Genomic DNA, 17,727 nt, shown 5'->3' on the forward strand with positions numbered 1-17,727 from the left:
ACCCTAAAAGTTCCCTTCAGAAGGAAAAGAACATTGTTTTCTTTTTCTCTTTTTTTTTTGTATCCATATGAGATAATGGATATTAACTAAACTTATATACATGATATGTTTATAATATGACTATATATATACACACATTAGGGATTTATGTATAATATATACAATTTTTAATGATGGGCGTAAATAAGATTCTTTAACTGTGACTTCCATTTCAGAATAATACAAGGGTGCTAAGAAATATTTGTGATGAAAAACAGGCAGTGGTAAGGTTGAGACCACTGGGGTGGTAAGAAAAGCTTTTAAGCCCTAGCTGGTTTGGCTCAGTAGATAGAGCATCAGCGTGCGGATCAAAGGGTCCCAGGTTCAATTCCGGTCCAGGGCACATGCCAGGGGTTGCGGGCTTGATCCCCAATAGGAAGCATGCAGGAGGCAGCTGATCAGTGATTCTCTCGCATCATTGATGTTTCTATTTCTCTCTCCCTCTCCCTTCCTCTCTGAAATAAAAAAAAAATTAAAATTAAAAAAAAGAAAAGCTTTTAAGTAGACATCAGTTCAGATTCTGGTTCAAGGTGAGAAATGTGATGGGGATTTAATTACTTCCTTGATTCTCAATTTCTTTATAAAATGGAAATACTATTTATAACCTGAACCAGAACCTAATTCAGGGCTGTTATTAATATTAAATGTTAGTATATATAAAGCTCTTCTGCCCTGCACATAGTAAATACTGAGAACTGTTTGCTATTGTGACCATTATTAAAATGAGGGTGCTATATGCCTCATAAGGTTATAGATATTAAGCAAGATGCTATACAAAGTACCTAGTTAACAGATGTCCAGTAAATATATTTTATTGAATCCTAATTTCTCAAAATAAGACCCGAAGCATGGAGGCATGGAACAGACTGACATACTTTGTTTGATGTGGGGTTGGGGGGGACGAGAAGAGATAAACTCAGTGACTTATATCCATAGCCCATGGACATGGGCAATAGGATGGTGAAGACCTGGGGGGGAGGGAGGAGGGCCTGGGAGGAGCGGGGAAAGGGCGAGAAAATGGGAGACATCTGTAATACCATCAACAATAAAAATACATATTAAAAAATAAGTCCCTTGCTAATTGTATTATAAAAAGTAGCAAAGCAGAAATTAAACATTCTCAACAAGTTTTTAGTTATTCTGTTTATTTTACTTAGGACACTCTGTGGACATTAACTGGGATACTTAAAAGTCATTTCAATTAGGAATCTTTTTAGTCCTTCGTCAATTATTTCAAGTGTTCTAGTCTTAAATACGTTCCTTTCTTCTACAAACTTCTGAAAGAGATGAACACCTCCACCTACACCAAAATAATGTGCTTTGCTGGCCAAAAGCACCCGCCCATTTTTACTTAACAATTGAAGGAATGTTTGGTGCAAAGTATCATAGTAATCCGGATTGTAAATTGTTTCTGAGGTGAGAATGAGGTCATATTTTTCAAAATGTTTTTCACTGGTTACAAGCTTACAAAACTTAGACCACTCCCCCGAAAAGAACCGGCATTGACCTAGTTTTTGTGCTACTTTTGATTTCCTGCATCTTTTCACATCTGGCTCATTTCCGTCATTTTCTTCATCTTCCAAAGTGGAGTTAGCCACCATGTTAGGTAAAGTTACTTCGTCGATCACCAAACTGTTATAATCTTGAAAATGAACTTCTTTGGCCCCTCCCTTGAGTGCAATTAAACCCAGCAACCCTGATCCACAGCCAAGATCCAACACTTTTCCCCCAGCAAATTTCACTTGGGCCTTTGCAAAATAAGCCAGGAGGTCAAAGGTACATTCCCAGATTTTTAAACCTCCTTCATAAACACCGGTAATCAGATCAGAGTGAGAAGAAAAGGTCTTTGAAACGATGTTTTCTCCAGGGAAGTTCTCTTTCAACAAGACGGTTTTCACTACTGATATGTTAATGTGCTGGAGACCTGGTAAAGTTTCTATGACTTTATTTTCTAACACTTTCTTTAAATCTTTAGGCACAGCATGTTCTTTGGCAAGTCTCAAGCAAGGCTGTTTTTCATGAGGCTCTAAGTTCCCTGAACTGTGAGCTGCATGGAGTGAGTTGCATGTGTCTTGGGAGGGAGCTGCATGTCCCACTGACTTAGGTCCCCACGAGTGATTCGGAGGCAAGACAGACTGCTCTGTAGAACATTTTGTGTCCCCGTGTTTACCTTTTTGACTTTCTGAGACTGAAGACTCTTTTGAGGAATTAGGGGTCAAAGTTCCATCTCCAGGGGGCGTTAATTCATTATCCAGATTGTCTTCTATAGTGAAATTAAATTGGAAGGTCATCCTCGTACAATCCTTCAGTTCAAAGGGAGACTCCTCAGCTTCTGGATAGAATTGATGACACAGAACATAAACCTGTTTCAGTTATTTAAGTAGTTTTGTTTGGGTCACTTTCTCTGTAGTGGCTTATACAGTTACAAATATTTAGAGATGTTTCCAAATGACTTTTTAGAGGTCTTTGCTTTTCTTTACGTTTAACTCTGGAGGAAAAATAAATAAATAAAATTGTTAGTAAATAGCAAAATGACACATTTCCTTAAAATATAATAGTAAACAGTAATCACCCCCACCCCCTCAGCTAGCTACTTTTTCTATACAAGTTTTGAGGGAAATAAGGAGATTTGGAAACACACAACCCCGCAGGGGTCAAAAGCTGGATTAGAGAATGAAGAGTAAAAACAAATAATAGAACAACAACAGCAACAACTAGAAAAAAACAAAGTCCCAACTTTTCGGGAAGAAACTGACAAGTCTAGCTGCTTAGTGTCCGTCACCTGTCATGATCCTGCCCAAACATATTTACCTACTAAACTGACAGCATCTCTTCACTCAGTCTGTTCTTCTTTCAAGTAACAGGAAATCAAGAGTTTATTTTGGTAAATGTGTAGCCCTGTAAAACTTGCACGGTTCTACTCTGGTGCAAGTTCATGCAAATGACCTCACAACACTTAGTGGATATCAGCAGCCCTAAGTGCACGGGAGTGGGGTGATTTTTGGAGTAATCAGTAAAGGTCAGTTTGGCGGCAGAACAAACACACAATAAGGACACTGAACGGTTGGAGAGGCCTGTGGACAGTAGAAGCAACTTTACCGAGATTCTCACGGTACTAGACCTGCTTCAGGTCGTACAATTCTGGCAGGTGGGGTCTCTATTCCCATTCAACAAGACGTACAAAGTAGGGTCACATGGTGGAGTGGACAGGAACCGGATCCAACCCCATCAGATGTGCAATCTCAAAGCCCCCTGGGATCGACGGTAGCAAATCTGGGGATTTACGGCCTTCACCTCCCCAAAGCGCCTCAACGTAACAACAAATACAGTAATCTAGACATTGGGATGCTCACAGCTCCGCCAGTTCCCAGCTCACGGCCGCGTGTAGAAACCTCATGTCACGCCAGATGCTCTGGGCTGAAAGCGCGCACCAGTGAGTCGAGTCCTCCGCGGGCCAGAGAGGCCCGGTTTTTCTCAGCCGCGCAAGGCCCGGGCTCAACAAGGAACGCAGCCCGCTCCCTCTCTATGGTATTGGTGTCGTCGGAGAGCAAGCAAGGCCTGCCGGGACGGCGGCGTTTCCGGTCTCGGCGGTGGCGGGACATATTTGAAGCTGGTTCCTCGGCAAAAACATGTCTCAGGAGGGCGCCGTCTCGGCGAGCGCCGTCCCCCTGGAGGAATTGAGCAGCTGGCCCGAGGAGCTGTGCCGCCGGGAGCTGCCGACTGTCCTGCCTCGGCTCCTCATATCCTTCGCTGTCGCTTGCACCCAGAGGGGAGTGGGCGGCAGGTGTTGCCTCTTTCCCCTCAGCCGGGCCACACCCGCCGCCAGGTCGTGTTGCGTTCCCGCGGCCTGAAATCTCCCGGTTCTTTGTCGGTGAGCGAGATGGAGCCGCGAGGGGACGGCGGGCGAGCGGGGACCGTGTGCCCGAGAGCCAGGGCATGCCTGGCTTTGGGACGGACTGCTCGGGCTCGCAGAGGCGCCCTCTGCCCCTCGATGGTGGAGATGCGAGTGGCCTTTTCGTCCATTGCTCTGTGCCGGGGAGTTTTTCTGTGCTCCTCACGACTTTTGCACAGGAGTGTGGGAGAGGCAAGGACTCGGACCCGAGCGGTAAGGCGAGACCTGACTCTAAGCCAGTGGTTCTCAACCTTCTGGCCCTTTAAATACAGTAGTTCCTCATGTTGTGACCCAGCCATACAATTATTTTCGTTGCTACTTCATAACCGTCATGTTGCTACTGTTATCATAATGTAAATATCTGATATGCAGGATGGTCTTAGGCGAACCCTGTGAAAGGGTCGTTTGACCCCCAAAGGGGTCGCGACCCACAGGTTGAGAACCGCTGCAAGCGGGATGAGGCAGAGTCCCTCTGAGCTGTGTCAGCTCTAAGATGCGCGGCGGATCTGAACGACACCTTCCCCGGGATTGGGAGGACTGCAGAGGCGGGGGGTGTGGAAGTGCTGCTCCCTCCCTCGCCCACCGCCTGTCCCGCAGCGCTGGCCGGGAGGAGCGGCTCACTCGCCTTGTTGGTTCCACCTGCCGGGGTGGAGGGGCTGGCAGCCTGGGTTGCCCAGGTGCGGACCATTCCTTAGTAGTCTCGTGCCTTTGTGGTTGTCAGTGTGCCTCGAGCCCTGGCCGTTCATGGTAAAAGGTAATTTTTTTTTTTTTAATGCTTTTGCGCTCACCTTCAACATAAAACTACACTGAAGAGGAAAAATGACCTTTATTTGAGAGCGTCCACACCCTGCATAAATAATGTTTACAGTTAAAGCCAAACACAAATGTTGCCATCCCATAGACGTCATTCGTCTAGGACTCTAGGCAGTGGCACACGCCCACTAGGTACCAGAGCCCCTTTGTTAGTCGTTGTGCAGATAAGGAATCCCCATCCTCAAGGATTTGGACATGGAAAAAAAACCCCCACAGGATTTTGACTTGGGAAACGAAATAGCTATCCTTCTCATAGACATGTCCTGGGTCCTTAACTGGGTGTAGCAGGCAGGATGGCAGGCTTCGGAGTAACAAAGATAAGGAACATGGTTCCTCTTCTTCCCCTCTAACTTACAGGGCAGTGGTTTTCAACCTTCCTAATGCCGCGACCCTCTAATACAGTTCCTCATGTTGTGGTGACCCCCAATTTCATTGTTACAAATTGAACATAATTAAAGCATAGTGATTAATCACAAAAACAATATGTAATTATAGATATGTTTTCCGATGGTCTTAGGCGACCCCCCGTGAAAGGGTCGTTCGACCCCCAAAGGGGTCGTGACCCACAGGTTGAGAACCGCTGTTACAGGGGAACCTCAGTCATTGAAAGTGAACATTCCCACCTGGTTTTGCATCTCACACTTAACATTCAGAAAGACCCAGACCTGTTCTTTCCCCAGTGTTCTTCATTGAAATACAGCAGGTCTTAGAAGAACATGATTTCATTCCAAGTCATTTCATTAGAAAATAGGAATGGAAAAAGTGGTTTTGTATTTCTTTAAATTACAGAATCTATTGATAAATTAAGTGAGGACTTAACTGTAAATGGTTTCGCAAACCTTGAATCCTTACATGTTTTCAGCAAGTTCTTTTGTCTCTGACTTCAAGCTGTATCTTGAATGCATCCACTTGACTCCATCCCCAGTTGCTATCATTTTATTCTAAACATCCATCACCTGGACTGTTATTAATAGTTTCCTTATGTCCTCTTATAATCCATTCTCCAAAAATAGTTCTGGGTGAAAGACCTGCCATTTCCTTTTTAAACCGCCCCCCCTCCCCCCGGGCCAACTTACCGTAAGGCCCCATGTAATATAAGCCTTGCCTTTTCCTCCTGCTTAGCTCACTACATTCTGTCCACGAAGGCATGAATTCCCCACCTCGAGGTCTTCATGCTTGCTGCTCCCTCAGCCTCCCTTGTTCTCCAGCCTTTTGTGCAGCTCATCATTCGGGCCTTGGCTCAAATTTCACCTTATTTGGCCCTTTTCAGAGCCCTCAACTTTAGGTAATTCCCACAAACCCAATCTGCAACACTTTTATTACTTTGTCCTGTTTTCTAAAGAGTACTTTATCATTAACGAAAATCATCTTGTTTTGTTTATTTGAAAAAGTGTTTATTGCTTTCAGAGAGGAAGGGAGAGGATGATAGAAACATCAATGATGAGAGAGAATCATTGATCGGCTGCCTTCTGCACATCCCCCAATGGGGATCGAGCCTGCAACCCGGTCATGTGCTCTGACCAGGGATTGAACCATTGAGCTCTTGGTGCACAGGATGATGCTCAATCCAATGAGCCATACTGGCCGGGCTATAAGTCTATGTTTTATAATTTGATTACTGTTAGGGTAATGTACTGTGACATATTTTGTAGGCTTCTGTTATGTGCAGAAGAGTTTCAGTCTGGTAAGGTTGGTAAGAAAGGTATGAAAATAATATGAAAAGAAGATAGAAAGTGGTGAGTGACTTAAGACAGCTACAGATAAAGTACTATAGAAATGCTGAGGAGGGAGAAATTTCTTTTCTGCCTGAGAAACCAGAAATCCATGGCTTACTGTGGCATTGTTTGTCAGCTGTCAAAGATATTTTATCTAATAGCTTGAAAAGGCAAGAATATCCCTGGAGCAATTGTTTTTTTAATCTAAAAGCTTCAACTTTTTATTATTTTTTATCATCGCCCGAGGATATTTTTCCCCCCATTGATTTTTAGAGAGAGTGGAAGGGAGAGGGAGAGACTGAGAACCACCCATGTGAGAGGGACACATTGATTGGTTCCCTCCCACATATCCCCTGACCAGGGCTGGGAGCCTGCAGTCGAGGTACGTGCCCTTGACCAGAATCAAACCTGGCACCCTTCAGTCCACAGGCCGACGCTCTATCCACTGAGCCAAACCGGCCAGGGCAAGTTTTAACTTTTTAAAAGCAAAATTATGCCAGTAATTTGAGTCTAGCTTCAGTCTCTTACTGATTATTGCTTAAACTTCAAGAATGGTCCTTTTAAATTTGTTTTCAGTAGTGAACATCCTAATAGTATGATTTTCCTTAATTATTTTACTCCATGTATCAACATTCTGACAGTTGGATTGAGCATATTCGTAAGTCAAACTATCTTACTGTATGATTTATTTTGATGTTAAGATGTGAATCATACTTATCAATACAGCATTGTATTCCCTTCAAATTGAATCATTTCCTATTGTCCTGTTACAGTCTCTGTAACTTTCAATTACTTAAAATGCCCAAATTACTTCTAATTACAGTACTTACAGTTTTAAATCCCATTTTTGATAGATAGCAAATATATTCTGTTTAATAATGTGTATGTAAGCACAATGCAAACTTTAAATGTTAGTTGTTAAACCGTGGTTAACCTCTATGAAACAAACTTGCAGTCTTTTGCTTTCAGCCTCTAACATGTGAAGTAGCTTTAGAAAATAGGTTCTAGGTTACAGAAAGCTGATTATTTAGGTGATGACACATTTGTCATTTGGAAAAAGTTGTCTTTCTCATCTTTATCTGTCTTCATTACCCTTATTTGATGTGATTTGCTTATTTAGCCAGGAGAGGTGGTGAAGAGTAAAGACTAGACAGTAGTTTGCATTTATTTTGAATTAGAATGGTTGTGGAATATTTGTTTATAATTTTGAATCTATGTTAGGAACAGAATTATTTTTTATACTGAGCATGAGTCACACATATTCATTGTAGAAAATATGAAACATACAGAAAAAAAACCAGAAGACACCTATGGATCTGAAATGGTTAAGATTTTAATAGAGAATATTCTCATCCCATTTCTGTACATTCCTGCCAGATTACCTATTATTCTTTGTATGTACATGTTTACATATAATAAAATTGGGATACTATTTTGAGACCTTTATGCTTAATTTTAAAGCACTGTAAACATTCAAAAAATATATTTTTATTGATTTCAGAGAGGAAGGGAAAGAGAGAGACATCAGTGATGAAAGAGAATCATTGATTGGCTGCCTCCTGCATTAGACCACAACTCAGGCATGTTCCTGGACCGGGAATTGAACTGTGACCTCCTCAAGCACTGAGCCACACTGATCAGGCCAGTTCTGTAAACATTTTTTATGGTTTTTAAATAACCTCTGAAGAATCATTTACAGATCCTGTTCAGTAAAGGTACCCACATCCATTAAGTGGTCAAATGCTGGACATATTTTCCCTTTTTTTGTTATTACTTCACTTTAATATTTTCCTACACAGATTATGGTATTTGAAACTGTACAACGCTTTCTGTTGGTTGTGCTTACATATGTCCCCATTTGGAAAGAGCAGTGATCTTTGTTGTCTGACGTGATTAATATTCCTACAAAATGTGTTACTATTTTGCTTTATAGAAATTCTGAAAACCATTGTACAAATGTTTTTACCTCATATGAACCACCTGACATTGGAACAGACTTTCTTTTCTCAAGTGCTGCCAAAGGTACAGTACTATTAATACTCAGGATACAAAACAAAGCCTGTTAAAATCTAACCTCTGTTTTAGAGCATTCTTAATTGTGGCTTTTTAAAAAATATATCAAACATATTTGTCATACAGATAAAGTAGTAAAAAATAGATCTCATGTGAGAATATGGTGGTGGGGAATGCCTGGCTCGAGGGCCACATAAGGCCTTCAAAGTCATTTGGTTTGGCCCTGTCAGGGCATTAGGGGTGAGTTAATTAAATGTTTTGGCCAAATATAGCAGGCTAATTTTTAAGTTGATAATTTTGTATGGCCCAAGAATGATGTTATAAATATCCAAATGGCCCTTGGCAGAAAAAAGCTTCCCCACCCTGTGTTAGAGTAGGCAATTAAAAACTATTTTCAGATAATATGGATCCTTTACTAACTGAATTTAAATTATTTGTAGTTAGTTTTAAATGCTCTTGTATTTTAATGCTATTAAATGAAAATTTGGGATGGATGATAAAGGTAGTGAGTCCCTTTGTTGTGTCTTCTCTGTAGGGTTTACTAGTATTAGTAATTATTAAATAGCACTGTCTGAAGAAATGGACCCACGGTTTATTAAAGAAGTCTTAGGATAAAAAAGGCTGGAATACTGGTAAAATCAAATAACTAAGAGAAAACATTGTATTTACAGACTATATTATTACTTTTTAGATGTCTGATATATTTTTTCTCTGAAAAGCCATGTTTTGTTTTGTTTTTTGATTGAGAGAATTAAAGGTACTTTGGCGCCAAAATGAAATATATTTACGATAACTTATTCTCTTATTGGAATGGAGTTCTAAGTTTAGCTTTGAGGCAGATAACCATCAGAATTCCTTTTACTCATATTCACATGGTTATTCTGTCTCTGAAAAGCTTCTTAGGATTTGTTCTTGACCAGCAGGAAGGGTCAGCTGCTGTTAGGATTTGTTCTTGACCAGCAAGAAGGGTCAGCTGCTGTTAGGATTTGTTCTTGACCAGCAGGAAGGGTCAGTTGCTGTTAGGATTTGTTCTTGACCAGCAGGAAAGGTCAGCTGCTGTGTACGTGAAAACAGGATGAGCATCAATAGGCCTGTGGGAAGCAGTGGGAAACTATCCTCTTTAATTACCTGGTCTTGTTGCCGGTGTGCTTATTCCTGCAATGGTAGGTCATTTAAATAGTTTAGAAAGATCTTAGTATTAAGATCTTAAGGTGGCTAACTTTTCACAGACAAAATACTTAGTTCTGAGGTCACATACTATGCCCAGGAACTGTATTTTGAGTTGGTTGAAAAGGGAAACTAGTTAGAATACAAGTAAATAGTAGATTCAGCACAAATTCATTACCCTATCAGGAATTATCCTTATAAATGCCCATATGAATGTTGATTGGTTAAGACCATCATCTTTTATTACGAAAAGAGTAGCACTTATGTTTGTGATGTCACCAAAAAATGAACTATGAATTATTATTATTATTTTTAAAAATATATTTTATTGATTTTTTACGGAGAGGAAGGGAGAGGGATAGAGAGTCAGAAACATCGATGAGAGAGAAACATCGACCAGCTGCCTCCTGCACACCCCCTACTGGGTATGTGCCCGCAACCCAGGTACATGCCCTTGACCGGAATCGAACCTGGGACCCTTCAGTCCGCAGGCCGACGCTCTATCCATTGAGCCAAACCGGTGCTGGCTATGAATTATTTTTTAATTGTTATTAGATTCAAACCACAGAAATGGAAAATAAGTCAATTTCTGTCTGAAGTCTTTCTTTTTTTAAGTAACTGTACTGTAAAATTACTATATTATACAGGGTGGGGCAAAAGTAGTTTTACAGTTGTCCATATGGAAAACAGTACAATAATAAATAATACAAGAATAAATGCTGTTTCACATGCAATTGTAAACCTACTTTTGCCCCTCCCTGTATATATAGCATATATATTCTAAACTTAATTAGGTGCAATTGTTAAGCTAGATAATATCCCAAGGGTGTTACTGATACAAAAATAAATCTCATTTTTTAAAAGATATCTTTCCTTTTCTAGTGATTTCTGTTTATAGTAATAACATGCTTTGTTTTTACAGACTGTGAAATTATTTGATGATATGATGTATGAGTTAACCAGTCAAGCCAGAGAGCTAACAAGCCAAAACTTAGAAATCCAGACCACGCTAAGGAATATTTTACAAGTACGTCAAATTTATTAGAAAAGGGGAGACAGGGAGCTCAAAGAGTGTGATATTTTTATACTGATATGAGTTAGTCTTGTATTCTTTATGTGATGGCCCAGTACTGGAATTATGTCTATAGAATTAAAGATATAAATACAGAAACATAAATTTTGAAAATTTTCGTGCTGAATAAACATCTAAACATCTAAACATCTTAAAGAAAGACAAGTACTTGAGATAGCATGCCTTACCTGTAATTTCAAAGCATATGGGTTAGGATTCCAACTTTTTTTTTTTAACCAAATGGTTAGCTAAATGTTCCAGTATTTGTAATTCTGATAGACTGAAGTTCTATGAATGGAGGTACAGAGTGTCCATTTTGTTCACTGCTCTACCCTAGCACTCAGTCTGATAGTTCTTAGATACACAAAAAATATATTCTGAATTAAATGTCTTTGCTTATTCCCAGACAATGGTGCAGGTTTTAGGAGCTCTTACAGGATGTGTTCAGCATGTCTGTGCCACACAGGAGTCCATCATTCTAGAAAATATTCAGAGTCTCCCCTCCTCAGTCCTACATGTAATCAGAAGTACCTTTGTACATTGTAAGGTGAGTAAATGGGCCCAGGTTCACTTTCAGTGGCCTAGAATCCATGGGCAAAAGGGCTGAGTACAAGAAACCGGAAACACCAATCAGAAAGGATATATGCACCCCTATGTTCATAGCAACACAATGGAATACTATGTCGCTATGAAAAAGAAGGAACTTTTACTATTTGCAACAACATGGATGGAACTGGAGAGCATTATGCTAAGCAAAATAAGCCAGTTGGAGAAAGATAAATATCACATGATCTTACTCATATGTGGGATATAATAATCAACATAATTTGATGAACAAGAATAGATCGATCTAGAGACAAATGGAAGGGGAAGCGGGGTTAGAGAGCAACCAAAGAACTTGTATGCATGCGTATTAGCATAAACAATGAACACAGATACTGGGGCGGTGGGGGCTTGCCTGGGGTGGGAATGGCTGGAGTGGGGGGGTCAATTGGGGAAAAAGGAGAAATATGTAAAACTTTAGACTGAAAAAAAAAAAAGGGCTGAGTACAATAGTATCTATACTAATAAAAGGGTAATATGCTAATCAGACTGGACATCTTCCAGACATCTTCCGGACGTCCTTCTGGACAAAGCCATGGTGGCAGAGGTAGTGGTGGTTAGGGGCGATCAGGCCAGGAGGGGAGGGCAGTTAGGGGGCAATCAGGCCGGCAGGGGAAGGCAGTTAGGTGGCTATCAGGCTGGCAGGGGAGAGCAGTTAAGGGTGATCAGGCTGGTGGGGGAGGGCAGTTAGGGGTGATAAGGCCAGCAGGCAGAGGTGGTTAGGGGCGATCAGGCCAGCAGGGGAGCAGTTAGGGGCATCAGGCTGGCAAGCAGAAGTGGTTAGGGCGATTAGGCAGGCAGGCAGGTAAGCAGTTAATAGCCAGCGGTCCTGGATCGCGAGAGGGATGTCTGACTGCCGGTTTAGGCCCAATCCCACAGTGATTGGGCCTATACCAGCAGTCAAACATCTCCCAAGGGTTCCTGGATTGGAGCGAGTGCAGGCCAGGCTGAGGGACACTCCTCCCCCCTCCTCCCATGCATGAATTTCGGGAGTTTCTAGTTTATATATAAAATTTTGTATTCTTGGAATAGACTTTGTTATAGAAATACAAGCATGTATGTAAATCTTTTAAAATAAGTGACGATAAGGAAGTAATAAAAAGTGGGTTTTTGCCTTTGGTTTGCTTTATCATGTTTCCTCTGTATAAAGAAAGAAGTGATAGGATTTGTGTTGGGTCACAGGGATCCTGAAATAGTTCTGTTATGGTGTTGGGGATGAATTCCTTAATGATTAGGTGTCGTGAAAGGACATTAACTCTTGTTAGTTCATCTCGGTATTCCCGAGGCAGCTTTAAGTATAAAAGTTGGCCTATGATTTGTGCATCCCAGGAAGTTTTGATACTGCTATTTGTTGGGTGAATGAAAAGTGTTAGTTAATTAAAGCTTCTCTTTGGTGATAGGGTTCTACGTTGTCATGCACTTGACCTACTGTTATTTATCTCCCTTTTAGTTCTGTATTTGCAGGGTCTTGGAAGTCATATCATTTAATACATGCTTGCATCTCTTGCATGAAGTACACTGTATTTAATGGATGTTCACTAAACATTTGTTTAATGAATGAATATGTGATTCAGTGAAAAGCATTAATGATGACCTCTGCTAGTATGAGTGAAAGTAAATTTGGCTTTTGAGCTTTTTCTGATTTGCCTCTTCTCTCATTTTTATTTATTTGAGCAGAATAGTGAATCTGTCTATTCTGGGCGCTTACACCTCGTTTCAGACCTTCTCCAGGCTCTTTTCAAGGAGGCCTATTCTCTTCAGAAGCAGCTAATGGAACTGCTGGATATGGTCTGCATGGACCCTGGAGTTGATGAGAACGATGACATTTTGAATATGGTACTTGGTGAGTAAAGAAACTTATTACCCAATATATGATCTGAACTGACTGGACCCTTTATATCAGTTAAATTATTGAACCTACCATTGTTTTAATGATTCATGATATCTTACATGGAAAAAATCCTACCAGATAAATTTTTAATCTTTTAAATTTTAGAATTTAAAACTGAGATTTGATGCCTTAACATTAGATTTTATATATTCAGTTAATGTTCATAGGTAATTTCCCCACAGTGATTAACAAAAAAAAGGTATGCAACTTTATACCCTCTGAAGTAGTTCAGATTGAAAGACAGTGGCTTTAAAGAGTTTTTAAACTATACTCATAGTATGAAATGTAGTTTGCATTCCTTTTCAGAGCACATATAATTATATATATGGGTATGTTTGTCAGTGTGTATATGTGTATCACATTTATTATACATGAAATACAATCCATATTACATGTGATATATTTTGTTATATTTTGTTTAATTTTTAAAGGATTGACTTCACTCACTAATAAGTTATGACCCAGAGTTTGGAAAGCAATACCCAAAGATTGTATTCATCAGTTCAGTCTGAAGATACTAAATTGGTTTTGTGCAGCATATTAGGTAATTTTTATTCTATAACAAACCACTCCAAAATTATTGGATTAAAATAAAAAACCACTGTTTTATTTATTCATGACTCTGTGAGTCAGCAGTTTAGGCTGGGCTCAGCTGAGATAGCTTTCTCTGTTCCACTTGGCAGGAGTGGCTCACTTGTGTGTGTGGTCAGTGACCTCACTCACATCTGGCTATTGGAAAAGGCAGAAGTACTGAGCCAGCCATATGTAGCGTATCATCCATCAGGCTAGCCGGGCTCTGAGCTGATGTGGTCTAAGGGTTTCCAAGAGCAGCAAAAGAGGGCAACCCCCAGTACATAAGAACTTTTCAAGTCTGCTTGTCTTACACTTATTGGTCTGTTGGCCAAAGAGGATCATATGGCTAAGCCCAGAGTCTGTGGAAGGGGATTGCCCAAGAGTGTGGACACACAAAGGGAAGTTATTGTGGCCATTTTTATAAATAATCTGCCACAGACAGAGTAGGGGCCTTATATGAGAACTGTGCAAATTAGTTCTAATTCTTTCTCGTTAGGTTTTCTTTCTTTAGGTTCATTTTGTCATTTTAGAATAGAAATATACATATAGAATATTTCAGTTATGACAGGGTACAACTTTATTCCATTAAACATTTTAGTTTTGTTTAGGTCATGGGTAGGTATAATCTTCAAAAGTTAATTTTCCCTAATTTCTAACAATCTTAAAAATGTGACACTTATCCTATATAATAAAAGGGTAATTGACCCTAACAGCGTAATGACCAGAACAACCGCTCCACCAGTCATTATGAGGCACACTGACCACCTCTCGGTCCTTTTCCCAGGTCGGCAGGCTCCTATTGCCCGATGGCGAATGGGGAACTGGGGGTGGGTGCCGGGGGACGCAGGCAGTGCTAGGCCAAGGCCCCTGCCCCACCGGTTGCCCTACACACAGAGGGCGACTTGCAGTGGAGGTGGGACCGGCAAGCAGGCGGAAACGGCTGATGGCTCCCCCAGCCGGCAGGCTCCAATCACCCGATGGCAAACGGGAACTGGGGCTTGGTGGTGGTGGTGGTGGTGGTGGGGCCGGCTTCCCGCAGCCAGGGAAGATGGCCCTGATCGCAGGCTAGGTCTAGGGACTGTACCTGCGCATGAATTTCGTGCACCGGGCCCCTTGTTTTCAGTAATTATTTTGACACAATTTTTGCAAACTGCATTACGTATATATTTTTTTAAATATATTTTATTGGTTTTTCAGAGAGAGGAAGGGAGACGGATAGAGAGTTAGAAACATCAATGAGAGAGAAACATCGATCGGCTGCCTTCTGCACACTCCCCACTGGGGATGTGCCCACAACCAAGGTACATGCCCTTGACTGGAATCGAACCTGGGACCCTTGAGTCCGCAGGCTGATGCTCAATCCACTGAGCCAAACTGGTCAGGGCCTGCATTATCTATTTTAACAAATGTCAAATTGTTCAGTAGATAATTTTAAATGTAGATGATACTCATGACATCTGAATGTTTTAAGAGTTTTGTTATCTTTCTTTGTAGTTATTCATTCATTGTTGGACATCTGCTCTGTTATTTCCAGTATGGACCATGCATTTCATGCAAATACTTGGAAATTTATAATTAAGTAAGTTATTTTGTTTTTATTTTTGTAATTTTCCATATCTTAAATCTTATTATTCATATCAGATTGCATTTAAAACAGTTCCTGTAGGTGTATATAATGTTCACTGACCCTGCTGTCTGGTAATCCAGATAATCCTACATATAGCTCCCAAACCAAATTGGACTTGACCCTGCCGCCTCTACAATTAAAAAAAAAAAATTCTTCCCAGTTAGCTAGTAATTCTGAAATAATGGACCATGGTCAGACTAAACCTTAACCACTTGCCTGCTGTTACTATTGTTCAATAGACTTAGTATCCTATTTTCAGGCTGAGATAAATTAGTAATTATAATTAGAGCTGAATATATAATCCCTTCATTATAGGCTTTTGAGTTGTTCAACTTGAATTCCATTTATAAAGTGATTTTTAAGTAGAGCATTACAAAGGGTAGTAATACTAGGGAGAGTGCCCACAGTGTTCATCAGTTTCTTAGGTGCCAGACGAGATACAGTTAAGAACCTCCACTTTACACACATGCGCAATACTTTGTATTAAAGGACATTGTAGTACTTTCAGGTCTTAGGTGCTTTTGTACCACCAGGTCATTAACGTACCAAGTAACAGCAGAGGTCAGAAGTGTCAGCTCAGAGCCATGCTGTATTTTGCTTGAGTCTATTCTGAAATAACTTACTCCTCCTGGACATTTGGGCAATTTGGTTAACTTCTCTGAACCTTAGTTTGCTTATCTGACAATAGGAGCAGTAACAGTGGCACTTTTTTGGTGGGTGTAATGGAGTTGAGTTTATAAGGGTGAAATGGTTAGAATGGGTGCATGGCACATGGTGCTCAATGAATTAGCTGTATCATCATCATCACCATTATCAAATAACTTCCACTCTTAACCCCTTCCAATTCACTTTCTACCCAGAATTCAGACTGATCTCTTACAAATGTAATCAGATCACTCCCCATTTTACTAAGAGTAACCACCTAATCCTCTCTGGGCTCTGCCTTCTTCACCAGCCCATCTCCGCTGCTCTCTCTCTGCTCTTACTTCCTCAAACGTACTGGACTCTCCTGTCCTAGAACCTTGTCATGGCTCCTTCCTCTGTTGGGATGCTCCTTCTTGTTCTCTATACCTTGCTAACTCCTGCTTATTTTTCATTTCTCAGCTTAGGTACTATGTCTTCATGGTGGCATTTTTTGATTTGCTCACCCTAAGAAGTTAGAATAGACCTCTCTGTAGTAGCACACTGGCTTTTTCCTTCTTCACAGTGATCACAGCCATAGTTAATTATTAATGGTCTCCCTCGGCCTGGCTCACACGCTCTGTGCAGACAGGGCAGAGGTTGTGTCTTCTTTCACCTCTGTATCCCCAGAGCCTAGCAGACTGACTGGCACAGAGTAAGACTTCAATTAATATTTTACATGGAGAAATAAAATACGTAGTAACTTAAATTGACATAACTGCTTAATAGATAAAGTCGGCACATCTTAATTATGTCATGTCTCATATGTGTGCACTGATTTTTTACATATTCCTTCATATTTTCATGGTCCTAAGTTACTCATGGTGACTGCTCTTTTTACTCATTTAGGCAGAGCCTTAAGCACCAGTCCGTTATAAAGAGTCAGCTGAGACACAAAGAAATCATCACCAGCTTGTGTGAAGACATTCTGTGCTCCTTCCAGTCTTGTTTACAGTTAGCAGAGCAGATGGCCCAGTCAAGGGCACAGGTACGTATGCTCCCATAGCACTTAGATGGTGGCTCTTACTTCCTTTGGCAGTTACTGAATCGAGTTTGAATCTATGGATCACTTTACTTCTGAGGGTTTTAATTTGTTTCATTTGTGTTTGTTTATTTTTCAGTTTATTAGATGAAATTATAGCTCATAATCACTTTTCACCTAGAACATTGCATTAGGCTCCTGTCTGCTCTCATTCTCTCTAGGTTCCATCTGTCCCTCCTCTTTACTTCCTTATTGGTTGGTCATTCTCCTCACCATTCTTTCATTCTTTTGTACCCTAAAACAAAAGTCTAATTCTTTAGTCCTATATTTATTTAAGATTGCCTTGATAGAGCCACACCTAGCCTTTTCTTCACCAATCCCATGCAGCCTGCAATAAGGCAATATACAACTCGTGTGTGTGTGTGTGTGTGTGTGTGTGTTTTAAAATTGATAGACGCTTGCATTTATTTTTATTTCAAAAGTTGTAGTGTTGAATTGGTATCCCATTTATGAACCATTATATTCTAAAAATTTAATTTGCTCACCATAAGCTTACTGGTAATTGTAGTTCCTTTTCCTATGACAATGTTATACCTAGTGCCTTTTATTCTCAGATTAGCCCTTTAAATTTTATTTAACTCATAAAGCCCTAAATTAAA

At 40.5% G+C, this 17,727-nt stretch overlaps 2 protein-coding genes across 2 annotated transcripts in view; one reads left to right on the forward strand and one right to left on the reverse strand.

Moving 5' to 3' along the window:
* Positions 1-1,190: 1,190 nt before the first annotated feature.
* On the reverse strand, positions 1,191-3,471 carry LOC308534423 (histidine protein methyltransferase 1 homolog). The gene is made up of 2 exons (XM_081112923.1): positions 3,393-3,471; positions 1,191-2,527 (listed from the first exon to the last, which is right to left on the reverse strand). Exon 2 carries the CDS (start codon positions 2,328-2,330, stop codon positions 1,212-1,214), a length of 1,119 nt encoding a protein of 372 aa, XP_080969049.1. The 5' UTR covers positions 2,331-2,527; positions 3,393-3,471; the 3' UTR covers positions 1,191-1,211.
* Positions 3,472-3,668: 197 nt separating this feature from the next.
* The window catches only part of FIRRM (FIGNL1 interacting regulator of recombination and mitosis), a gene marked incomplete at its 5' end in the record, with an annotated part of 43,101 nt that continues 29,042 nt past the window's right edge, over positions 3,669-17,727 (forward strand). The window contains 8 exons of the mRNA XM_081112996.1: positions 3,669-3,779; positions 7,078-7,117; positions 8,393-8,481; positions 10,562-10,666; positions 11,118-11,258; positions 12,992-13,157; positions 15,273-15,357; positions 16,936-17,074. Of these exons, the coding sequence (XP_080969122.1) occupies positions 3,669-3,779; positions 7,078-7,117; positions 8,393-8,481; positions 10,562-10,666; positions 11,118-11,258; positions 12,992-13,157; positions 15,273-15,357; positions 16,936-17,074 (876 nt within the window). The remainder of the gene's footprint in view (positions 3,780-7,077; positions 7,118-8,392; positions 8,482-10,561; positions 10,667-11,117; positions 11,259-12,991; positions 13,158-15,272; positions 15,358-16,935; positions 17,075-17,727) is intronic.

This window comes from Myotis nattereri (genome assembly GCF_964212035.1).
Source record: "Myotis nattereri genome assembly, chromosome: 18".
NCBI lineage: Eukaryota > Metazoa > Chordata > Mammalia > Chiroptera > Vespertilionidae > Myotis > Myotis nattereri.

Bases quoted from the DNA above. Each gene is read 5' to 3' on its own strand.
- LOC308534423 (XM_081112923.1), bottom strand. From the start codon at position 2,330: ATGACCTTCCAATTTAATTTCACTATAGAAGACAATCTGGATAATGAA.